Source organism: Arvicanthis niloticus, chromosome 9 (assembly GCF_011762505.2).
Source record: "Arvicanthis niloticus isolate mArvNil1 chromosome 9, mArvNil1.pat.X, whole genome shotgun sequence".
Taxonomy (NCBI): domain Eukaryota; kingdom Metazoa; phylum Chordata; class Mammalia; order Rodentia; family Muridae; genus Arvicanthis; species Arvicanthis niloticus.
This window is the reverse complement of record NC_047666.1, coordinates 11,546,435-11,564,908: the sequence shown is the minus strand read 5'-3', so window position 1 is coordinate 11,564,908 and position 18,474 is coordinate 11,546,435. Positions and strand designations below refer to the sequence as shown.

The 18,474-nt window shown below is 43.0% G+C and overlaps 1 protein-coding gene across 2 annotated transcripts in view; it reads right to left on the bottom strand.

Moving 5' to 3' along the window:
- Nucleotides 1-14,795, bottom strand: part of Eif2ak3 (eukaryotic translation initiation factor 2 alpha kinase 3) — a 63,130-nt gene extending 48,335 nt beyond the window's left edge. Inside the window, exons 1-2 of one of the 2 annotated variants that reach the window (XM_034511976.2) lie at nt 14,305-14,795; nt 1,836-1,965 (exon numbers count right to left, since the gene is read on the bottom strand). In XM_034511976.2, the coding sequence (XP_034367867.1) occupies nt 1,836-1,965; nt 14,305-14,594 (420 nt within the window). In that variant the 5' untranslated portion in view covers nt 14,595-14,795. The remainder of the gene's footprint in view (nt 1-1,835; nt 1,966-14,304) is intronic. The other variant, XM_034511977.2, reaches the window with a different exon arrangement.
- Nucleotides 14,796-18,474: the final 3,679 nt, after the last annotated feature.

Below are 18,474 nucleotides of genomic sequence, written 5' to 3'. Positions count from 1 at the left end.
GACATTATACTAGAACAAAGAAGTAATTTCAGACAGGATTCTAAATTTTAGGCTAGAACAAGGAAGGCTTCAGATATGAAAATGATCTTGGGGGCTGGAGAGATGGCTCAGTGGTTAAGAGCACTGACTGCTCTTCCAGAGGTCCTGAGTTCAATTCCCAGCAACCACATGGTGGCTCACAACCATCTGCAATTAGATCTGACGCCCTCTTCTGGCTTGCCTGAAGACAACTACAGTGTACTCATATATGTAAAATAAATAATAAATAAAATCTTTAAAAAAAAAAAAAAGAAGAAAGAAAATGATCTTGGGCTAAGACAAGGAAGTAGGCTCAGATACTTTGGTCATCCTGATAAGCCTTTAGAAACAGTGATCACAGAGTGTTCATGTAACTGGGTTTAATGCCTTTCTTTTTCTTTGGCTATCTGTGTTTATTGTATTGCTTGTTCCTTGACTATTTGCATCTATTGTGTTGCTAGACCCTCAACCTAGAACTGACCTTCTTACATGCATGTAATCAAAATGGTATAAAAGCATAAAGGAAGAGGGGGTATAGGATGGGGGTTCTAGGGAGGGGAAATAGGGAAAGGGGATGACATCTGTACTGTAAATAAATAAAATAGCGGGGGGGGGGGGGGAGACACTGTGTCCCTACATGCCCACCTCCCCCAGGGCAGCAGAATGATCCAGGCTGTGCTTGCTGGAAGACACAGGAAGTGTGGCTACAGAAAGAAAGCTGGGAGCGGTGTATACAGTGCACACGTCCACAGCATTAGTAAGTCATTCTTAAACCCCTCATGTCAGCGTTTGTCTCTTCCCAGCTTGACACTAGCTAGGGAGCCTTTTAAAGAGAGGACTACTGTGAGGGTGTCCACACTCAGGAAAGACTAGATGTGGGAGGAGACAAGTGACTGACTGCATGTCAACTGCCACAACTCTAGAAACAGATTTATTTACAGACTAAAGCTCAGAAGGAGGATGCAACCCAGAGGCAAGATTAAATACTGGAAAATAAGCTTATTTCCTCTAGGTCTCTCTCCATTCCATCACGCTGGGGTAGGCCATTCCTCACTGAGGAAGAACTCACTGCTAAGGGGCAGAGTCAGAATAGTTTTAGAAACATGGCCTCAATCTGTTGCTCTCCATATTCTAGAGCTCATAACTAGGAAGTATAAGTTTTCTGCAACTAATAAAATTCAATGAAATGTGGAACATTTAGGGCTGCTGAGATGACTCGGTGGGTAAAAGTGCTTGCTACACAGGCCTGATGTGATGACTGGAGTTTAATCCCTAGAGCCCACAGTGGAAGGAGAGAACTGACTCCACAAAATTGACCTACAACCTCCTCTACATGTGTGACATGGCACATGTGTGACCATGTGCTTGGGTCCCCCCCCCCCCCCCATTTCCTCCACTCCTAATTACACACACACACACACACACGTTTAAGTGACTTGGTTTGGACCATGTAAAAAAGAAAATTAGGATATACAACACATAAAAAACGTAAAGAATAACAAAGCAAAGGATTCTGCAACATGAATTTCTAAGTAGAAATTTTCAACTACTGTTACTCCTTGGAGATCCTATGATGATAATAAGAAAAGATGATCATGTTATCCATCAGATAATGTGTTATGTGATACAGTGAACACAGTTCTTCATTACTAATGTGATCAATACATTTAATGCCTGCAGCAATCCTAAGAAGTGGGGTGTCATCCTCCCCATTTTACAGAGAGGTGAGGTGACTGTTTGAAGTCTCTGATTGCAGCTTTATGCTCAAGCCTCACAAGACACAGCAGTGATTCTCACTACCACTTGAGTTTTCTTACCTCTGGCTTGCTGAGGCTAGATGAAACCAAGGAACCAGATCCCACGTCCAAATCCCACTGCTTTTTCCCATGATTCTCAGCATCCAGTGCAGCGATTCGTCCATCTAAAGTGCTGATGATCACTAAGGACCTGTAAATGAACAGAACAAAATTGGAAAGCAATCACAGACACCTTGCACTTATTTTATCCCTGAAAGAAACTTGGTCCCATCAATAAGAAAAGTGGGGAGACCACTGGCCCTCAACATTTATGGTCTTGCCACCCATCTATCTCTAGAGCATAACAACTAACCTCACTAAGCCCTTTATCTGCTCAAGTCTCTGATGAAAAGCCCCCAATTCCTAGGTCTCCCTTCCTTCCACATCCTCACCACCCTGAAGATGGAAACATCCCTGGCTGAGTCCTTTCCTCTTCCGGTTCCCCACCTCCTGAGATCCATTCCTTTGCAACACCCCCACCAACTTTCTTCTATATGTGCACATATGTACATCTCTGTGGAGGTCGGAGCCACAGGGGTCTCCCTGTCTCTGCCTCCCCAGGATTTGGATTACGGTAGTGAACCACCATATAGGGCTTTCGTGGGTCCTCATGCTTATACAGTAAACCTTTATTGACTGAGTCCTGGCCCTTCCCTAAACTTTCACTCTGATGCTTGCTCTCCTAGAACTTACTCTAAGAATATTGCTTCCCTATGGAAGAGAAAACATTCTGCTACCATGACTCCTGACTACCAGGTTTTTATCTCCTTGCTACTTCTGGCTCATTTTCTTCCACTTCTCCCTCAAAATTATTAGGACCAGACTGTCCCATTCATCACCTCTCCTAATGGTTCTGTGTTGACCCTTACTAAGGTCACCAGCTTTATTCCTGGAAGAGTTTAGCTGCTTGTGACCTTACATTACTTCACCTCAGTTCTCTGAGTTTTTATTGTGTCTACCTTGCACCAGCCCCTCCTGTCAGACCCCTGACTCTGTCAGGACCACATTTCAAGCATGTCACAGCCACCAGCTCTTCTCCTACCTGCTCATTTCCTCTTCTTTGACCCCCAACAAACAAACGCTTTTTTTTTTATTTTTTATTTTTATTTTTTACATACATTGCATACACACTTTCCCCCTACCTCAACTCTTAAAACTTCTCTGGCTGCATGAGTAGGTTTAAGTCACTGATCCTACAACCCTTACCTTGCCTCACCTCTCTCTCTTTCTTATCCACACTGTGAGAAAAATATTTCGGTTGTTTCTAGCCACCCAGTCTATGGGACTTTACTAGAACAGCCTGGATACACAAGGGTAGGATTCAATCTGCTGTAATTCCCTCCAACTTAAAATCAGAACGAGCTAGGCCTGATGGCTCTGTCTATATTCCCAGCATCTGGGAAGCTGAGGCAGGAGAATTAAGAGCTTAAGGCCAACTTGGACTACACAGAAAGCCCGTCTTATAGCCCTCTCTCAAAGAACCCGGAAAGTCCAAATACTAAATCAAACAAAACCAAAACCAACCAAACAAACAAACCATTCTCTTACATCAACCCTCCAGTCCCTTAGTTACTTCTTTTCACAACCAAACTCCCATAGTACTAAGGCAGTTCTTACTGGAGTTCGCAATGACAAACACTCAAGTATCAGCCCTGTACTTTGTGAAACATACTTTTTTTTTTAATTTTTATTTCTTACATAGACATCGCAACCATACTTTCCCCTACCTCAACTCTTGAAGCGTACTCTTTATGTGGTTTCTAAGATAGCATATTTCCTAATTTGTTTGTTTGCTTATGGAGGCAGGGTCTCTCTAAGTAGCCATAACTCCTAAGGCTCAGGGATATTTTTTCAGAAGAGGAAGTGGCAAGTTTGTAAGAATCTGAGGAACAAGAAGTTTTCTGTGAAATTGTGTCTCCTTGAAAGGTCAGAGAAGCTACCCCGAAAAGTCTCATCAACAGGGCTGCCTAAACAAGACCTGCACAAGGATGACACCAATGGACATAACACGGAAAAGGGAGAACTCGAAGAGCTTCAGCCCAGAAAAAAAAAAAAAAAAAACAAAAACTAATAGCAACTGGGGAATGCTGAAGGTGGGAGAACGTCTTCCTGGGAAGAGCTCCCCCACTCCTGCAAGTGACTATCCAATACCAAGTGGTCAGCCCTCACACCCAGAAGTAACTTTATATGAACTGGACAGGTTGTATTTATATATTTAGGATTGTATGTATGTGCGAGTTTGTGTATGTGGGGGGGGGGGGGAAGAACTGGAGGGAGAAAAGGGAAGAGGGGAAACTATGTAATCAAGTCTGTGATCCTCTTTCTCATTTTCTCATTTCCATTTTCTGGTTCCTTTTTATCTTTTTAGTCTCTTAAAATAGTTTCTCCCTATGTTTAACTACTTTGGCGATCCCAGCGAGTCTCACAGCTTTAAACACATCTGTGTGCTGGCAATTCCCAATTTTTTTTTTATCTCTGTCTCTAGGCCTCTACCCTGGACACACATGTCTGTCTATATAATGAAGTTTCCTAACAGGCTTCTTGGCTAACCAAAGTTGATTCATCCAAAGTCAAGAGTACCCTGTGAGTTCTTCAAATGTTCAAGCAGGATGATTTTTTTCTTCTTGTTATTATCTCTTTTGCATGAGCCATAAACCCTAGATACACAGCAGACTCTGTAAATTGCACACTGGATGAAAGAAGAGTTGAACACTGGTTTCAACTGAACTGTTTTCAATTCCTAGTTGAACACTAGGAATTCACTGGGCTTCTTTGCCAACTTTAAAAACCTTGCATGGGTGTGGCGGGCTCAGCTGGTAACGATGACTCATGGTTTACCCAGCACCCTGAGTCTGATTCCTGACCCATATGGTATGGGGAGAGTTAACTCCTGAAGGTTGTCACTGGTCTTCAAATGTGTGCTAAAGCACACACTGCAGGAGCACATACACACAAAACAAAGAGATACAAATTTTAAATCTTTTAAGAAGAACATGCCAATTCCAAATATATATAATTACATTTTTGGTTAGAATTATGAGGCACAACTTCACTCCTTGTGTGGCATTTGATATACAATACGCACGAAGCAAAGCTATGAGTTAGTCAGGGAAACAGGTTACTATAAACCCATCTGAAGGCTCTCACAGCACATTCTGTAAGGTGTCTTGGTAAACCCCATGATCCCAGCACTCAGAAGACAGAAGGATCTCCAGAAAACCACCCTGGGCAACATACCAAGTTTAAGGCCAGCCTGAGCTACATAGTAAAACTGTCCAAAAAAAAAAAAAACCCCAAAACAAAAACAAAACCACACAAGATAAATGTAATTACAAAATTATGCATAAATTTTCTTATTTTGAATTTGAAAGTGTTAAGCCTTTAACTAATTTGTGAAAATAAAGATTTTGCCACATAACTTCAGATGACACACCACAGAAAAGAACCAGTCTAATTCCTTTTAAACTTTCTACCTATTGTCCAAGCTGGTCTAGAACTCCTAAGGTCAAGAGAGCTTCAACCCCTGCCTCCTGAGAGCTCTGTGAATGTTACAAAATCAAAACAAAGCAAAACCTTCTGTGTTACAGGCTGGGGTGTGTGACAAGTTGGCTGTCACATACTAGGAGTGCTCACTTGGGCCCCTTCCCACAGCACTGAAAGATTTCTCGTGCTACAGCTGGAATTGAGAAGCATCACTGGGACAATGCAGACGTGAGGGTCTGTAGATCACAGAACTATAGTCATGGATGTATGCTCGCTGCCCCCGACTGGGAGAGCAGCAAGCAGCCAGACTGCTACAAGCCAGAGCTCTGGCTGAGTGCAGGGATAACCAGGGGACAGAGGTGACACAGGCATCGGGACAGAGGGAAGGGGGGAACAGAAAGGCATTTATCTCCCCATGAATGCACTACTTCAAATACGATGAAAATCCTCAACTTATTCAAGAATCAAAGAATTCACAGGTAGGGCCTGGGAGTCAGACCCAGTACACGTCTCCATGGCTCTGCCTTTATTCTCCTCAAAGTTTCACTCAGCTTGAGCTTTTATAATTTTTATTTATATATTTATTTTGCATGTATGTGTCCCCTGTGCACATCTAAAGGTGACATCTGGTGTCTTCCTTGGTTGCTTTCCATTTTTTAAAAAGTTTCTTTTTTAAAAAAATAAAACAAACAAACAAAAAAGATTTATTTTCAGCTGGGCTAGGTGATGCATGCCTTTAATCCCAGCACTTGGGAAGCAGGCAGATCTCTGTTGAGTTTGAGGCCAGCCTGGTCTACATACTGAGTTCTAGGCCAGTCAAAGCTATACAGAGACCCAGATACCTGACCCCTACCCTCTGCTCCACAAAAAGATTTATTTTTATTTATGTGTATTATGTGCATCTGTTTGTTTTGTATGTGAGGTTACATGTTTGTGGTGCTTGTGGAGGCCAGAAGAAGGTGTTGGAACCCCTGGACCTGGAGTTATAGGCAATTGTGAGCTGCCTGTAACTCCTAGATCAATATAACTCAAATTGTCTGACCATAAGAATTATTACAAACTATTAAAAGCTCACAAGACAATGCATCGTGACATCCAGGGTGAATTTCACACTAAGCTCAGCTATGCTGATTGACTTGCAACAGAGGAGGCAGAGAGATCATGGCTGTGAACCATGATCTGTAACCGTGTCTGAAAGCGCTGCTTCTTTAGTGTAGCAGAGCATCTGTTTGGGATTCCCTCCCAGCAAGCACTGTCCCAGATCTCCCAGCTACCCAGGAAGGGTTTCAGTGTTCCATCCCCTTCTCAAGGGTCCCACAGAGGTCCCTGCTTCCTAGAGGATCAGTTCTGCACACTCGACCTGTCATTCCCACAGCCCCATCTCCTCCTAGCAGGTACTGTTTGTACTGCATGCTGTTCCTGGAAAACCAAACAAACCTTCATGGTACCTATGGTTCACCATCCCTTTCACCACAGCTCAGCGGTAGGCTCCACCCCTTATCAGGAATTCTGGTATTCAGAAAGCCAAGCTTCTCCCCACCCTCTTCCTCCCACTTCTTTCTCTCTTCACACTATAACCACCCACTTTGCCATCATACATGTAACACAGACGTCACCACCTGCTCTCTCACCCTCTTGAGACACTAAGATCACAGCTACGTTCTTTGGATTCTATTTCCGAAACTGTCTTTACATTTGTTTCCTCATTACCTCTGCCCTGGCTCTAGAAGAGACTCGTTTTTCATCAAAACATCTCAAAAGCCTCTCTGATGTATTTTCTGGCCCAGGACCATTTCTTTGCTTTTCTGATGAGTCTGCCTCCAGAGTGGAGCTCTGACTAACTTCTCGGCTGCGCCTCCTGCTTTGCAGTCTGGCTCCTGTGTACCTTCCTAAGCACTTTCAGTCTCTTCTGCCAAACTAATCCCCTCTCCTCACACCTCTCCCAATCCATGACAACAGGCACAACCCCCAGGGGTTTCCAGCCTTTTCAACAAGGTTCCTTTGTTCAGTCTTCACCCTGTCTGCAAATATTTCATTTGCCAAGTGCTTAAGACTTTTTTTTTTTTTTTTAACATCTACTTTGTTTCTTTGGGGGTTAGCCTATGTGTGCTAAGATCTGAATTGTGTAGGTCGGAGGTTAACTTATAGGAGTTGGTTCTCTCCTTTCACCAAGTGGGTTCTAGGAATGGAGATCACGTAGTCAGAGTTGGCGGCAAGCCCCTTCACCTGCTGTCCTTCACCCTTCACCCTGTCCCCGGCTTTAAGAAAATAATTAAAACTAACTTAAATATTCAGGGTTTCTGGAAAAAAAATAACTATAGTTACTTTCTAAGATTTGGCATAATTTGAGTTCAAAGCAAAGAAATCCACTCTTTTGTGTCTGTCTGTCTGTCTGTCTGTTGAGACAGGATGTCTGACAACCTCAAATCCACTGTATATATCTATAGCACAGGATGGCCCTGAATCCCTGGTCCTTCTGCCTCTGAGTGCTGGGATTACAGGTATGTCACCACACTGGCGTGGCTTCTTATTTAGTCTTTTCTTTATTAAACAGCTCATTCCATTACATTATTTAAAAACCCTATCGTCCACAGATTCCCACCAGATCTCAAAGATCCCCTATGCAGGTCCACAATGATCTGAGAGCTCTGGCTAGACCTTGCTAAATCCACTGTAACCCCCACTGTGCCCTTGCTTGTGTGATTGATTGTACTGCCTATTGTGCCCAAGAGAATTTTTTTCTTAAATTACATTTTTTATTACTATTATTTGTGTGTGTGTGTTTGTGTGTGTGTGTGTGTGTGTACTCATGCATATGCATGTGGATATCACAAGATAACTTTGGGAATCAGTTCTTTCCTTCCACCTTATTTTTGGAACAGGGTGTCCCTTGTTTTTTCCAGACACTGTGTATTCCAGGCTAGCTGACCTGCAAGTATCTGGGTAATTCTCCTGTCTCTGCCTCCCATCTCGATGTAGGAGTGCAAGAATTTCAGATGGACTCCAGAGATCAAGTATAACCGGCAGGCTTCGTGGAAAGACATCTTATCTACTGACCCATTTTTGTGGCCTTTGACATTTCTTTGACAGAAATATTTTATTTTATTTATTTTAATTTTATGTGCATTTTGCCTGCATGTATGTATGTGTACCATATATATGCCTGGTACCCCTGGAAGTCAGAAGAGGGTATCAGATCACCTGGAACTGGAGTTATAAATGGTTGTGAGCTACCATTTAGGTGCTGAGAACCAAACCTGGGAACTCTGCAAGAACAGCAAAGGTTCTCAACCACTGAGACACCTTCCCAACTCCTACCCTGACACTCTTTTGTTTTGTTTTGTTTTGTTTTTCAAGACAGGGTGTCTCTGTGTAGCCCTGGCTGTCCTGGAACTCACTCTGTAGACCACGCTGGCCTCGAACTCAGAAATCCGCCTGCCTCTGCCTCCCTAGTGCTGGGATTAAAGGCGTGCGCCACCACCGCCCGGCAACACTTTTTTTATTTAAGGACTTGATTATATGGCAGTGACATTCTCAATCTCTTTACCTTTATGCCATTATAAGGATACTTGACTATCTCCACAATCTAGTTACTTCAGTAAACAAAGTTCTTTCTGCTAGACCCTGGGCTTCTCTCTACTCTCAATACCTAGCCTAGTAAAAAATAAAGAAATGTTTATTACACAAATTAAATACACAATGTAAAGGCATTATCCACATTATACAGGCAGGGAGGCTGAAAAAGATGCAAAGAAATGGAACTTGTCTCAGATCACTCACAATAAGCATAGGGCAGGAATAGGGAATTTCAGGCTTCCCACCCTATTAGTCTGTCAACTCTAAATCTGCCTATTAGGCTACTATAATATGCAGTCTTTTTTTCTTCCAGATATGTCATCAAGGTGTCATTTATCTTGTAACCACTTTGATTACACCCTCAATTTAGCAGAAATAACCTGAGGCCAAATGAATACACAGATTGCCTTGGCTCTGATTTAATTGTAAAGAACCCTTGACTCTGATTAAGTTGCTCAGAGTATCTATCCACTGACCGTTAGGTTTGCTGGATTCTGGTAAATGCTAAACTCCTTCAAAGGAGTCTTATCTCCTGTGGACAGTCCCAACAGGTGACAGAGGGCATTATCTGGATTGAATAATTACAGATTAACAACTGTTACTTTAATATTTTTTATTTATTTCCTTCTAGTAAACATACCTTACAAACCTGAAAATGTGATTTGATATATATGTTATGGGGCCAAGAATTTTCAATCAAAACACACATTCAACAAAGGAAGTGTGTGTTCTCATACCAAAAACAAAAACAAAACAAAACAAACAAACAAAAAAAACTAGTACTGACTGGATTTGACACCTAGCCCTCAACTACTAAATAAACCTTTTAATCAAGCTTCCTGTATTTAAGCATATCATAAGAACAGCCAGGCCTCAAGTGAAAACAAATATAAAGCCTAAAGCTGTCAACTATGCTCAACTGTTTGGAGATATCAGCTAGACCTTGAAGAAGCTTAAGCAAATTCACAGGTAACACAAAAGTAACAGAGAGTCCTTTTAAAGATGGAAACATTTTCCAAACAATGGTGGCAGATGCCTATAATCCTGCTAATGGAAAATCTGGAGGATCAAGAGCTTGGGCCAGCCTGGGCTACATGGTAACATTTTTGTCTTAAAAAAAAAAAAAAAAAAAAAAAAAGGCCCAGTATCTAGATGGTAGAGGCCAGAAGATTGTGAGTTCAAGGCCAACCTGGGCTACTTGAAGAAAATAAAAAAGTATTTCCTTATTTCCTTATCATACAATGAAACAATTTACTCAAAAAATTTACTCACAGATAGAATAGGATTTTTAAAACTACATATTTAATTTCCTCTCTCACATTTACCCCTGTAATTTACAAGTTCTCTCCCATTTGTTACTGTGATTTTATGTAGGCTTTCTTTCTTTCTTTCTTTGATCGCTTGCTTTTGATATTTTGGACTAACCTCTGGGCCTCTTTTATGCTACCCATGGTCCCCCAAAATGTTTTAAAACAATTTGTATAAACAGGTACATATAACATATATGTATATTGTTTTCATTAAAAAAAAAAAAAAAGAAGAAGAAGAAAGAAAAAACAGGCAGAGATGCCAGGTAACTGGTACTGAGGAGCCACATTCTAATTACTGCGCAAAGCAACAGACAGACAGGTCCCTTTGGTAAAATGAACACATGGAGCTGAGGTCAGATAAAGGACAGCCTAGTCGAGGTCACAGATATTCAGTCTAGGCATCAGTTAAGTAGAAGGAAACTACAGAGAGGAAAGACAGTCCATTTACTGGCCCCAAGTAAGTTTAGTTTGGCAGCAATTTTTTGCAAAGTTACATGTAAGTTCTTCTTTAAATGGGATTTTTGGTTAACCTCCAGAAGAGTGAACCTGACAGGCCTACATGGTTGACAGTGCCCTCTTTCAACACAGTATTTGGAAATACTATATTATTTAAAGGCCCAGTGGGATTTAAGACAACAAAACAAAATATTATGAATTTGAACATCTTAGGAAAACCAGCTTTCTGCACCTTTGGTTCCTATCAGCTCAGTCTGGGAAAAGACAAGAAATGAAAGAGAAATAAAGAGGAATTAAATCATCTTACATTTGGAAAAACGTTTAATGTTATCTCAAGTCAAAAGCTTCTGTTAGCAGGTGCATAGTGTATAAAGACTCCAGGAAATGTCAACTCTAGTAATACTTTTGTTAGGAAGTAGACAGACCAAGCAAGGCAAAAGGAAATACACTTTGCAGTGAGTGTGACAAGCAAGATTACATTAGTTTTTTATAACTTCAAAATATCTTCAGCGGGAAAGCATCCACTGCAGGAACCCCAAGTAACAGGCCCAACCCACTGCAGGAACCCCAAGTCACAGGCCCAACCCACTGCAGGACCCCTGAGTAACCCTTGGCAATTTGTTAACACATGTTGGAAGCAGAGCTGGTAACAGAACAGTATTGATAGTTAGTTAAGCGTGTGATTGTTCTTCCCAATTTTCTCAGTGGGAGTAGGGTGGGGTGGGGAAATACCATTTACCAGTCTAAAGATTAGAAGAAAACTTTCCGAGACAGCTACTAGAAAAACAAGTTTACGTTTTTGAAAAAAGGATGTTTATCTAGTCAGTCACACGCCTGAGACAGAGGGAAGGTGCAGGCACCCGTAAGGAGGAAGAAAGCCAACAAGGAAGAATGAACCTCGGTAGGTCCCATCTTGCTAAACATCAAAAGACCAAGGCACAAAACTGCAGACCTTAGTCCCCCCACCCCCTTCTGCAAGCGTCCTAGTTCTTCACAGCTGTTTGTAATCAACGCTTGGTTAACTCAGTCCTGCCCCTCTAGCCCTCCCCTTGAAACAAACAGGATATGGCTCTATTATTATGGAACTAATATTTTCAGATTTTTTGACTTGTGAAGAGCACTTAGGCAAAACACTAACTTTTTATCTCCTGCTCACCCAAGTCACCCATAGCTGGTCACTCATTCACGCTGTGCGGACTCTACACTGCTGTGCAGTCCTGTAAGCAGCAATCACACACACACACACACACACTCTCCTCCCTGCACATTTCCTCTAGTTTCACTTGTGTCTGAGCAGGGAAGAAAGTGGTCCTCCTGATTGGCAAGCGAATCCTTTGCGGTCCTTTGTAACCCAGAACTCACAGCAAGCATCTTACCTTTGCCTCCCAGGTGCTAGGATTGCAAGCAAGGGCGACCTCGCAGGGCTTTCCTGTATCTTATTCTTTCATTTTCAACCTGTCCATACAGGCTCCCTCCTGGAAGACTATCAGTGAGGAAAGACGGGAGTGATTCAGAAAGAGAGTAAGCCTTGCCCTTTTGCAATTTACTCCCCTGGTTTACTGAAACTGTTAAGTGTGCTCATCACCAGAATTTTCCAGACTCCGTCCTATACTCCAACCTACTCAGCTATGCTCCTGCTCTGTATAAGATTTCCTGGGGCTTTCTTGTGGGCTCCTCTTTTCCCCTTATAACTATAGCTATCTGTCTGTCTTCCCCTTTAGCTAAAGTGTTTCATTTCCACCTTCTTGCCGAGCATCAGTCTGGATGACCTACATCTCTGCGGCATCAGGACCAACATCTCTTACCTTTTCTTCCCAGATTCTCTAAACCTCTTGATGTTTCTGTTTGTTATTATTTTCTGGCCACTAACTCTTGATCTTTAGACAGGTGTATCAAGAGATGAAGAACCAATTCACTTGCTAGGAACTAAGATTTTGCTTCAACTATCTCTCATATTAGTCCCATGTAATGGAATATAACACTAGTATCCTTACCTCAAGTTTCAGTAAACCTTGTTGCTAGAGAAATGGGCCTGACCTTTCAAGATTAAGATTTCTCACCCTAATATGCATATGCATCATATGGTGATCTATTATAGTGCAGACCCTAGGTCAGTAAGTTGGGAGGTCTGACATGTTGATTCTGGAGGTCTAACGTGTTTCCAAGTGATAATGCTGCTAGGACAGGAACATACATACACACACACACACACACACACACACACCCCAAAATGGTCTCAATATAATTTCCAACCCCCATTCTTCTTGCTGTCAACCATCTATCAGAATTCTACCCATTTTTAAGAACCAGATCATTCTGTCACAGTGATTTCTTAACAACAAGCCTCCATCACCCCTTTGCCCTACACAGCACACACCAGAAAATAGTGGATCAGCCGTGACAGTTCCTTTGCGCTGCTTTCTACAGTTCATTTGAATGGTAGAGCCCTACAGTTAAGACCTTCTGCTTCATCCTGACTGCTGGACTGCATATTCCTTCCAAGGGCAGGGGCTTCCTGCTCTACCTCCATAACTCCAGTGAACCTTGGGCTCTGCTCAGCTTTAGTAAGTCCCAGCTGCTGCAGGTAGGTGTGTGTTCTAAGGAAAACAAAATATTTCACTCTACTTCATGGCATTTACTCTGCACAGCTGGTTCACTCATCCAGGAGCGTCCATACATCAGCAAGTAGATGAAAACTGTACTCTTTACTACTTAAAGACTCTTAAATATAGCACTCAAATGGTGCATGGAGAATTTTAGGGCTTACCCTATTTCTGGTAATCACTGGGTACACAGATCAACGTTCTGATACTTGTTATAATCTAGTAACTACTATGTTACAAACGTAGATACATTCTAATTTAGATGTAGCTCTTAATTTACCTAATGCTCTTTTAGCATCCTTTTCATTAAATAGTACCACTTTCTCCACACATGCTATCTGAAAAATACTTTATCAAAGTATTTTACATTCCGTGCAGACTCTGAAAATTTCTTTAAAACTTGTCTCTTGAATTTGTATGTTTATAAGTCTAAGAAATCCAACTGAAATATGCTAACCCCCTTTAAATATCAAAAAACTTCCAGTATAAAAGAACCCAACTACACTCCTTAAAGTTTAGTGTGTTCAAGAGCTCTCAAGAGTGCTTGTTCAACACGCAGATTCTAGGTTCTTATCCAGAAAAAGTCTGGTTTAGTAAAACCGGGGCGGAGCCTAGAAAACTGTCCATTTAACCAGCATCCCCCTGGTAATTCTGATGCAGGTGTTCCCGCAGATCTCAATTAGAGAAACAGAAAATCAAAACCCTCGACCAGGAGCCACAACAGACTTGTATTTGAAGGATAAATGTAGACATCTCTTTTGAAAGTCCTTTCTCAAAACACCTGTCGCAACAGAATCAGGACAGAAACGAGACAAATATCTGGGAGTGAGAGTGTAAAGGGGACCAGGCATAAGGTTAAAGCCCGACAACAATGAAAGCGGGGAAGTGACTTCCCGAAGACGGGTGCTGCATTCTCCAAGCATCCCTCATCTTCCCGTGAAGATGCAGCTGCCCTCCCACAGGCAGGCGCTCAGAGCCGAGCAGGAAGGTGTCGCGGCTCTCTGTCTGCAGTCACTCGCGTCCCTGAGAGAAGTGCCCCGACCCTGGTTCCCAACCTCTCACCTGCCGCGAGGCCGCAGTTCCACGTCGTCATCCGGCTCCGTCGCGCGTGACTCCTGTTCGCCCGCGGTAGCCGGCAATGCCTCGGCGTCCTCCACAGTCACTTCGGCCGTAGCCATCGCAGGTACCCGCGCGGCCGAAGTCGGGGCGGCCGCTGCCCCCAAGCCAAACGCCGTATCCGACGTGGGAGCAAGCAAGCTGCGGGCGCGCGCGACCGCCGAGATCCCCGCCGCGCAGCCCAGCAGCAGAAGCAGCAGCAGCGCGCGCGGCCCGGGCCGGGTGGCGCGCTCCATCAGCGGCCCGCCCCACGCGCGGGCATGGAGACCCTGCCGTCGGCGCCCGCTCGTCTCGCCGCTCGGAGCCTCGGAGCACCGCGAGCGCGTACCACGGAGCCTGCCGCCTCTCGACTTTGCGCCGCAGCAGCAGAGCTGCCCGGCCACGTCTCAGCCACTGCCACCTGAGTGACAGCCTTGTGCAGACATCGCCCATTGAGCGAGGGGTCCGTGCGTCTGCTCTACGATTGGCTGAGCGCCTTGCCACTCCGAGCCAGGCAGACGCGTTCCTTGTTGTCAACATTATACCTACCAATCAAATTGTAGTTTTCCGTGTGGAAGTCCGGCCCTTTTCCGGAAACAGTGGCCAATGAGAAATGCCCCTCCCCAGAGTCATCTTAGGTGATTGGTGAATTGTTCAAGCTCCCGAATGCCTTCTCTGGAACAGATTGGTCCACTCTGTGATTGGCCTCGCCCCTCAAAGTGAGGCGCTGGAAAAGGCTTGGAGATTATTGGTGCAACTGGATGCCGCTCAAAGGCCTGAGATAACTGCTTCTTGATTGGTTGGAAGCGGCATTTAGTACGTGGCTGATTCTGAGTATGAAGAGGACGGTCCCCTGTGAAAGGAAGAAGAGTGGAAAGGAGTCCCGGGTGGCCGGGAGGTGGCCGATCTTAAAGGGATAGATGCTTTTGCTATTCCCAAGCCGAATTTATTTGGAAAGAAGGGATGAGGGTTGGGGGAAAGTGACTGTGTCCTTAGAAGTGGATGGAAGAGAAAAGACGAGTTCAGGAGTTGTCCAATTAATGGCTATAGGAAGGTATTAAGAATTGCAATTACAGCTTTGATAGAGATGACAGTGACCTGTAGAACAGATAACCCAGCGCGCCCGGAACGCCTCTTACCTGTTTATAAAGGAGGATCCCAGGCCTGGCGCACTTAAGTCATCTGCCCAAGGTCACAGTATCACAAGAATTTATTAAGTTTCCTGGTTGGTTTGGCATGCTCTACACTGCCCTCAGGAGAAATAAACGACAAAGAGCCAAAGTGGAGAAGGTTTGAATGTTTAACCAAAGCATTTAAAATTCTCTTAAAGTACTTGCGAATACTCTGAAGATTTCAGAGCAGGTGTGTGAGAGAGTAAGAAGTTGCGTCCTTAACAGCAGTGTATTCAGAACACCATCCAAGCACTGGGAAGATTTTTAAAGATGTTTGTAGTTTGTGTATGCTAGTCTCCATCTGCATGAAGCACACTGAGTTCCCACCCAGCCCCAATCCATTTCTCTCTTTAGTTCTTACCATGTCTCTTCAGCCTTCTATACAACAAATCTCTAAATGCCTTATCTTCCTTTTCTCTCTCATCTCACACACACTGCACAGGTATTAGTACTCCTCAACTCCACCCAAACTGCTCTGATACTCTGACATATTTTTGATAAATTCGGAGGAGAGTTCTGTTTTCGTCCCAAGTGTCCTCAACTGTAGAACTCAGCCTTTCCTCTATGAAACATTTTGTCCCGTATTTTCCTGCTTCACTATAAGGCGGGATATGACCTTCAGATGACCCTATTTTGATCAGGATGAAAACCAAGGACCTGAAGTTCTTACCCTGTATATTTGTTCTCTAGGGTTGTCATATAAAATTCCCTCTAGCATATATGGTCTAGAGGCTAGAATTCCACCAGAAGGAGCCATCAGGATTGAGTTCTTCTGAGGCCCCTCTTGACTTGTAGGCGGCCACTCTATTGCCTCTTCATGTGAACTTTCCTCTGCTCATCTGGATCCCTTTTCTCTATTTATTTTTAAAGATTTCATTTTAAGCTTGTATGTATACGGGTACTGTTGTGTCTGGAAGAAACTCTTTCCTTTGCTACCTGTGGCTCTGACAATCTTGCCACCTCTTCTTCTGTGCAAAATGCTAAGCCTTGAGGAGAGAAGTTTGATGCAGATATCTTATTTAGGGCTAAGGGCCCCAAACTCTCTAACTTTCTGTATATTGTTCAGTTGTGAATCTCTTTGTTAATTACTAGTTATTGCAAGAAGACGCTTCTCTGATGAGGGTGAACAGTGCTGTACTCTATGGTAGAGCAATATGTCATCAGTAATCATTATATTGCTGTGCTCTTAGAACAGTAGTAAGTAGGTTTGCCTCTAAGCATGTGACAGCAGCATCAGCATCAGCTATGGGGTGGGTCTTAAAACCAATCAAAAGTGGTTGGCCACTCCCGAAACATTTGTGCCACTATTGCATATATGGATTCTATAGAGATTGTGACAGCATACAAAAGACCTGCACGGGCTCGAACCAGACAAAATCCCAGCACTGACAATAGGAGGTGGATACAAAGTCCCACCCCCTAATCAGGAAGCTATTTGCAAGATAACTGCTGGCAAAGGGAAAGCTAGTTTTCACAGTTTTCACGTTGGAGTCTTCCTGGGTGTATCAGCCACAGTCCAGGGCAGGCCCCAGTACTTATTTGGTACTTATTTGGTTAAGACAACATACGTTGGACTTTTTGTGTGTGTGCTTTTTTGTTTGTTTGTTTTGTAGGGGTTTTTATCATATTAACTTTTTTCAGTTTGCTTGTCTACTTTGATTTTTTTTCCGTTTTTGTTTTTATTTTAGAAAGAAAACATAAAATTGGGTGAGTGGGGAGGTGAGGAGGAATTGAAGGGGGAGAAATGCCTACCTATATCATATAAATGTAAGTTTTAATGTATTTTTTTTTTTAGTTTATTTTTAATATGTGTGTATGTGGGTCTCTATGTATAGGTTTGTATGTGTGGGTGCATGCAGTGGCTGTGGGGGTCAGAAGGTGGCATATGATCCCTGGAGCTGGAGGTACAGGTGGTTCTGAACTGCTTGATGTCAATACTGGGAACCAAACTATTGTCCTGTGCTAGAGCAATACATGCTTTTAAACACTTAGCGATTTCTCCCTCCTTTCTTTTTTATTCTTGGTGAGACATTACCTATACTGGATTAGAACTCCACACTGGGGTTTCAGTTTAATCATCTCCTAAGGTCTCACCTCCAAATTGTGTTCTGGGATACTAGGGGTTAGGATTTCAACATACAGATTTAGTGGGGAGGGACAGAGGTAAGTATATAACATCTGGACACCCACAAGACGTGTTTTCATGTCATTCAAAGTTATTTTGCCTCCCAATGAGGCACCTCCTGTCCACCTTATTTAAACTGAAATCCTTACAGCCTGACTTTCTGTGCTCTGCCTGCTTTATTTCTCTCGGACTTTAAATACTATTTTTTATGTCTGTTACCTGCATACTTCTTTCTGCATGAGAGGTATTTGATCATTTGCTCACCAGTGCAGTTCTAAGTTCAAGTAGTTACTAAGCATTTAATAAATACTTATCAGATGAATCTGTAGAGTGAAAAATTATAAAGACCATTTTATAAGATATATACAGGCTTTTTCTTTTTTTTTAAATAAATCTTTTTATTCTATGTATATGAGTACATTGTAGTTCTCTTCAGACACAACAGAAGAGGACACCAGATATCATTACAGATGGTTGTGAGCCACCATGTGGTTGCTGGGAATTGAACTCATGACCTCTGGAAGAGTAGTCAGTGCTCTTAACCATTGAGCCATCTCTCCAGCCCCCCAGGCTTTTTCTTTACCCCTAGACCTGAGCAAAAGAATGCAGGTTCCAGAAAGCAGAACTGAATGTAAAATTTCAGGCCTTCACTGTCCCAGGATACATTCAGGGAGGAGTACATTATCCCTGAGTCAGAGGACACTTGCTAAATTAACTTTCCTCAAGCCTCAGGGAAAAGAACCCACCTGTGGGTGGGGAAGGCCCAAAGCAGGAAGACACATTCCTGACCACAAAGAGAAATGCAAGCCATCTAGGTGAGACTGAGAAATAGTTGAGCTA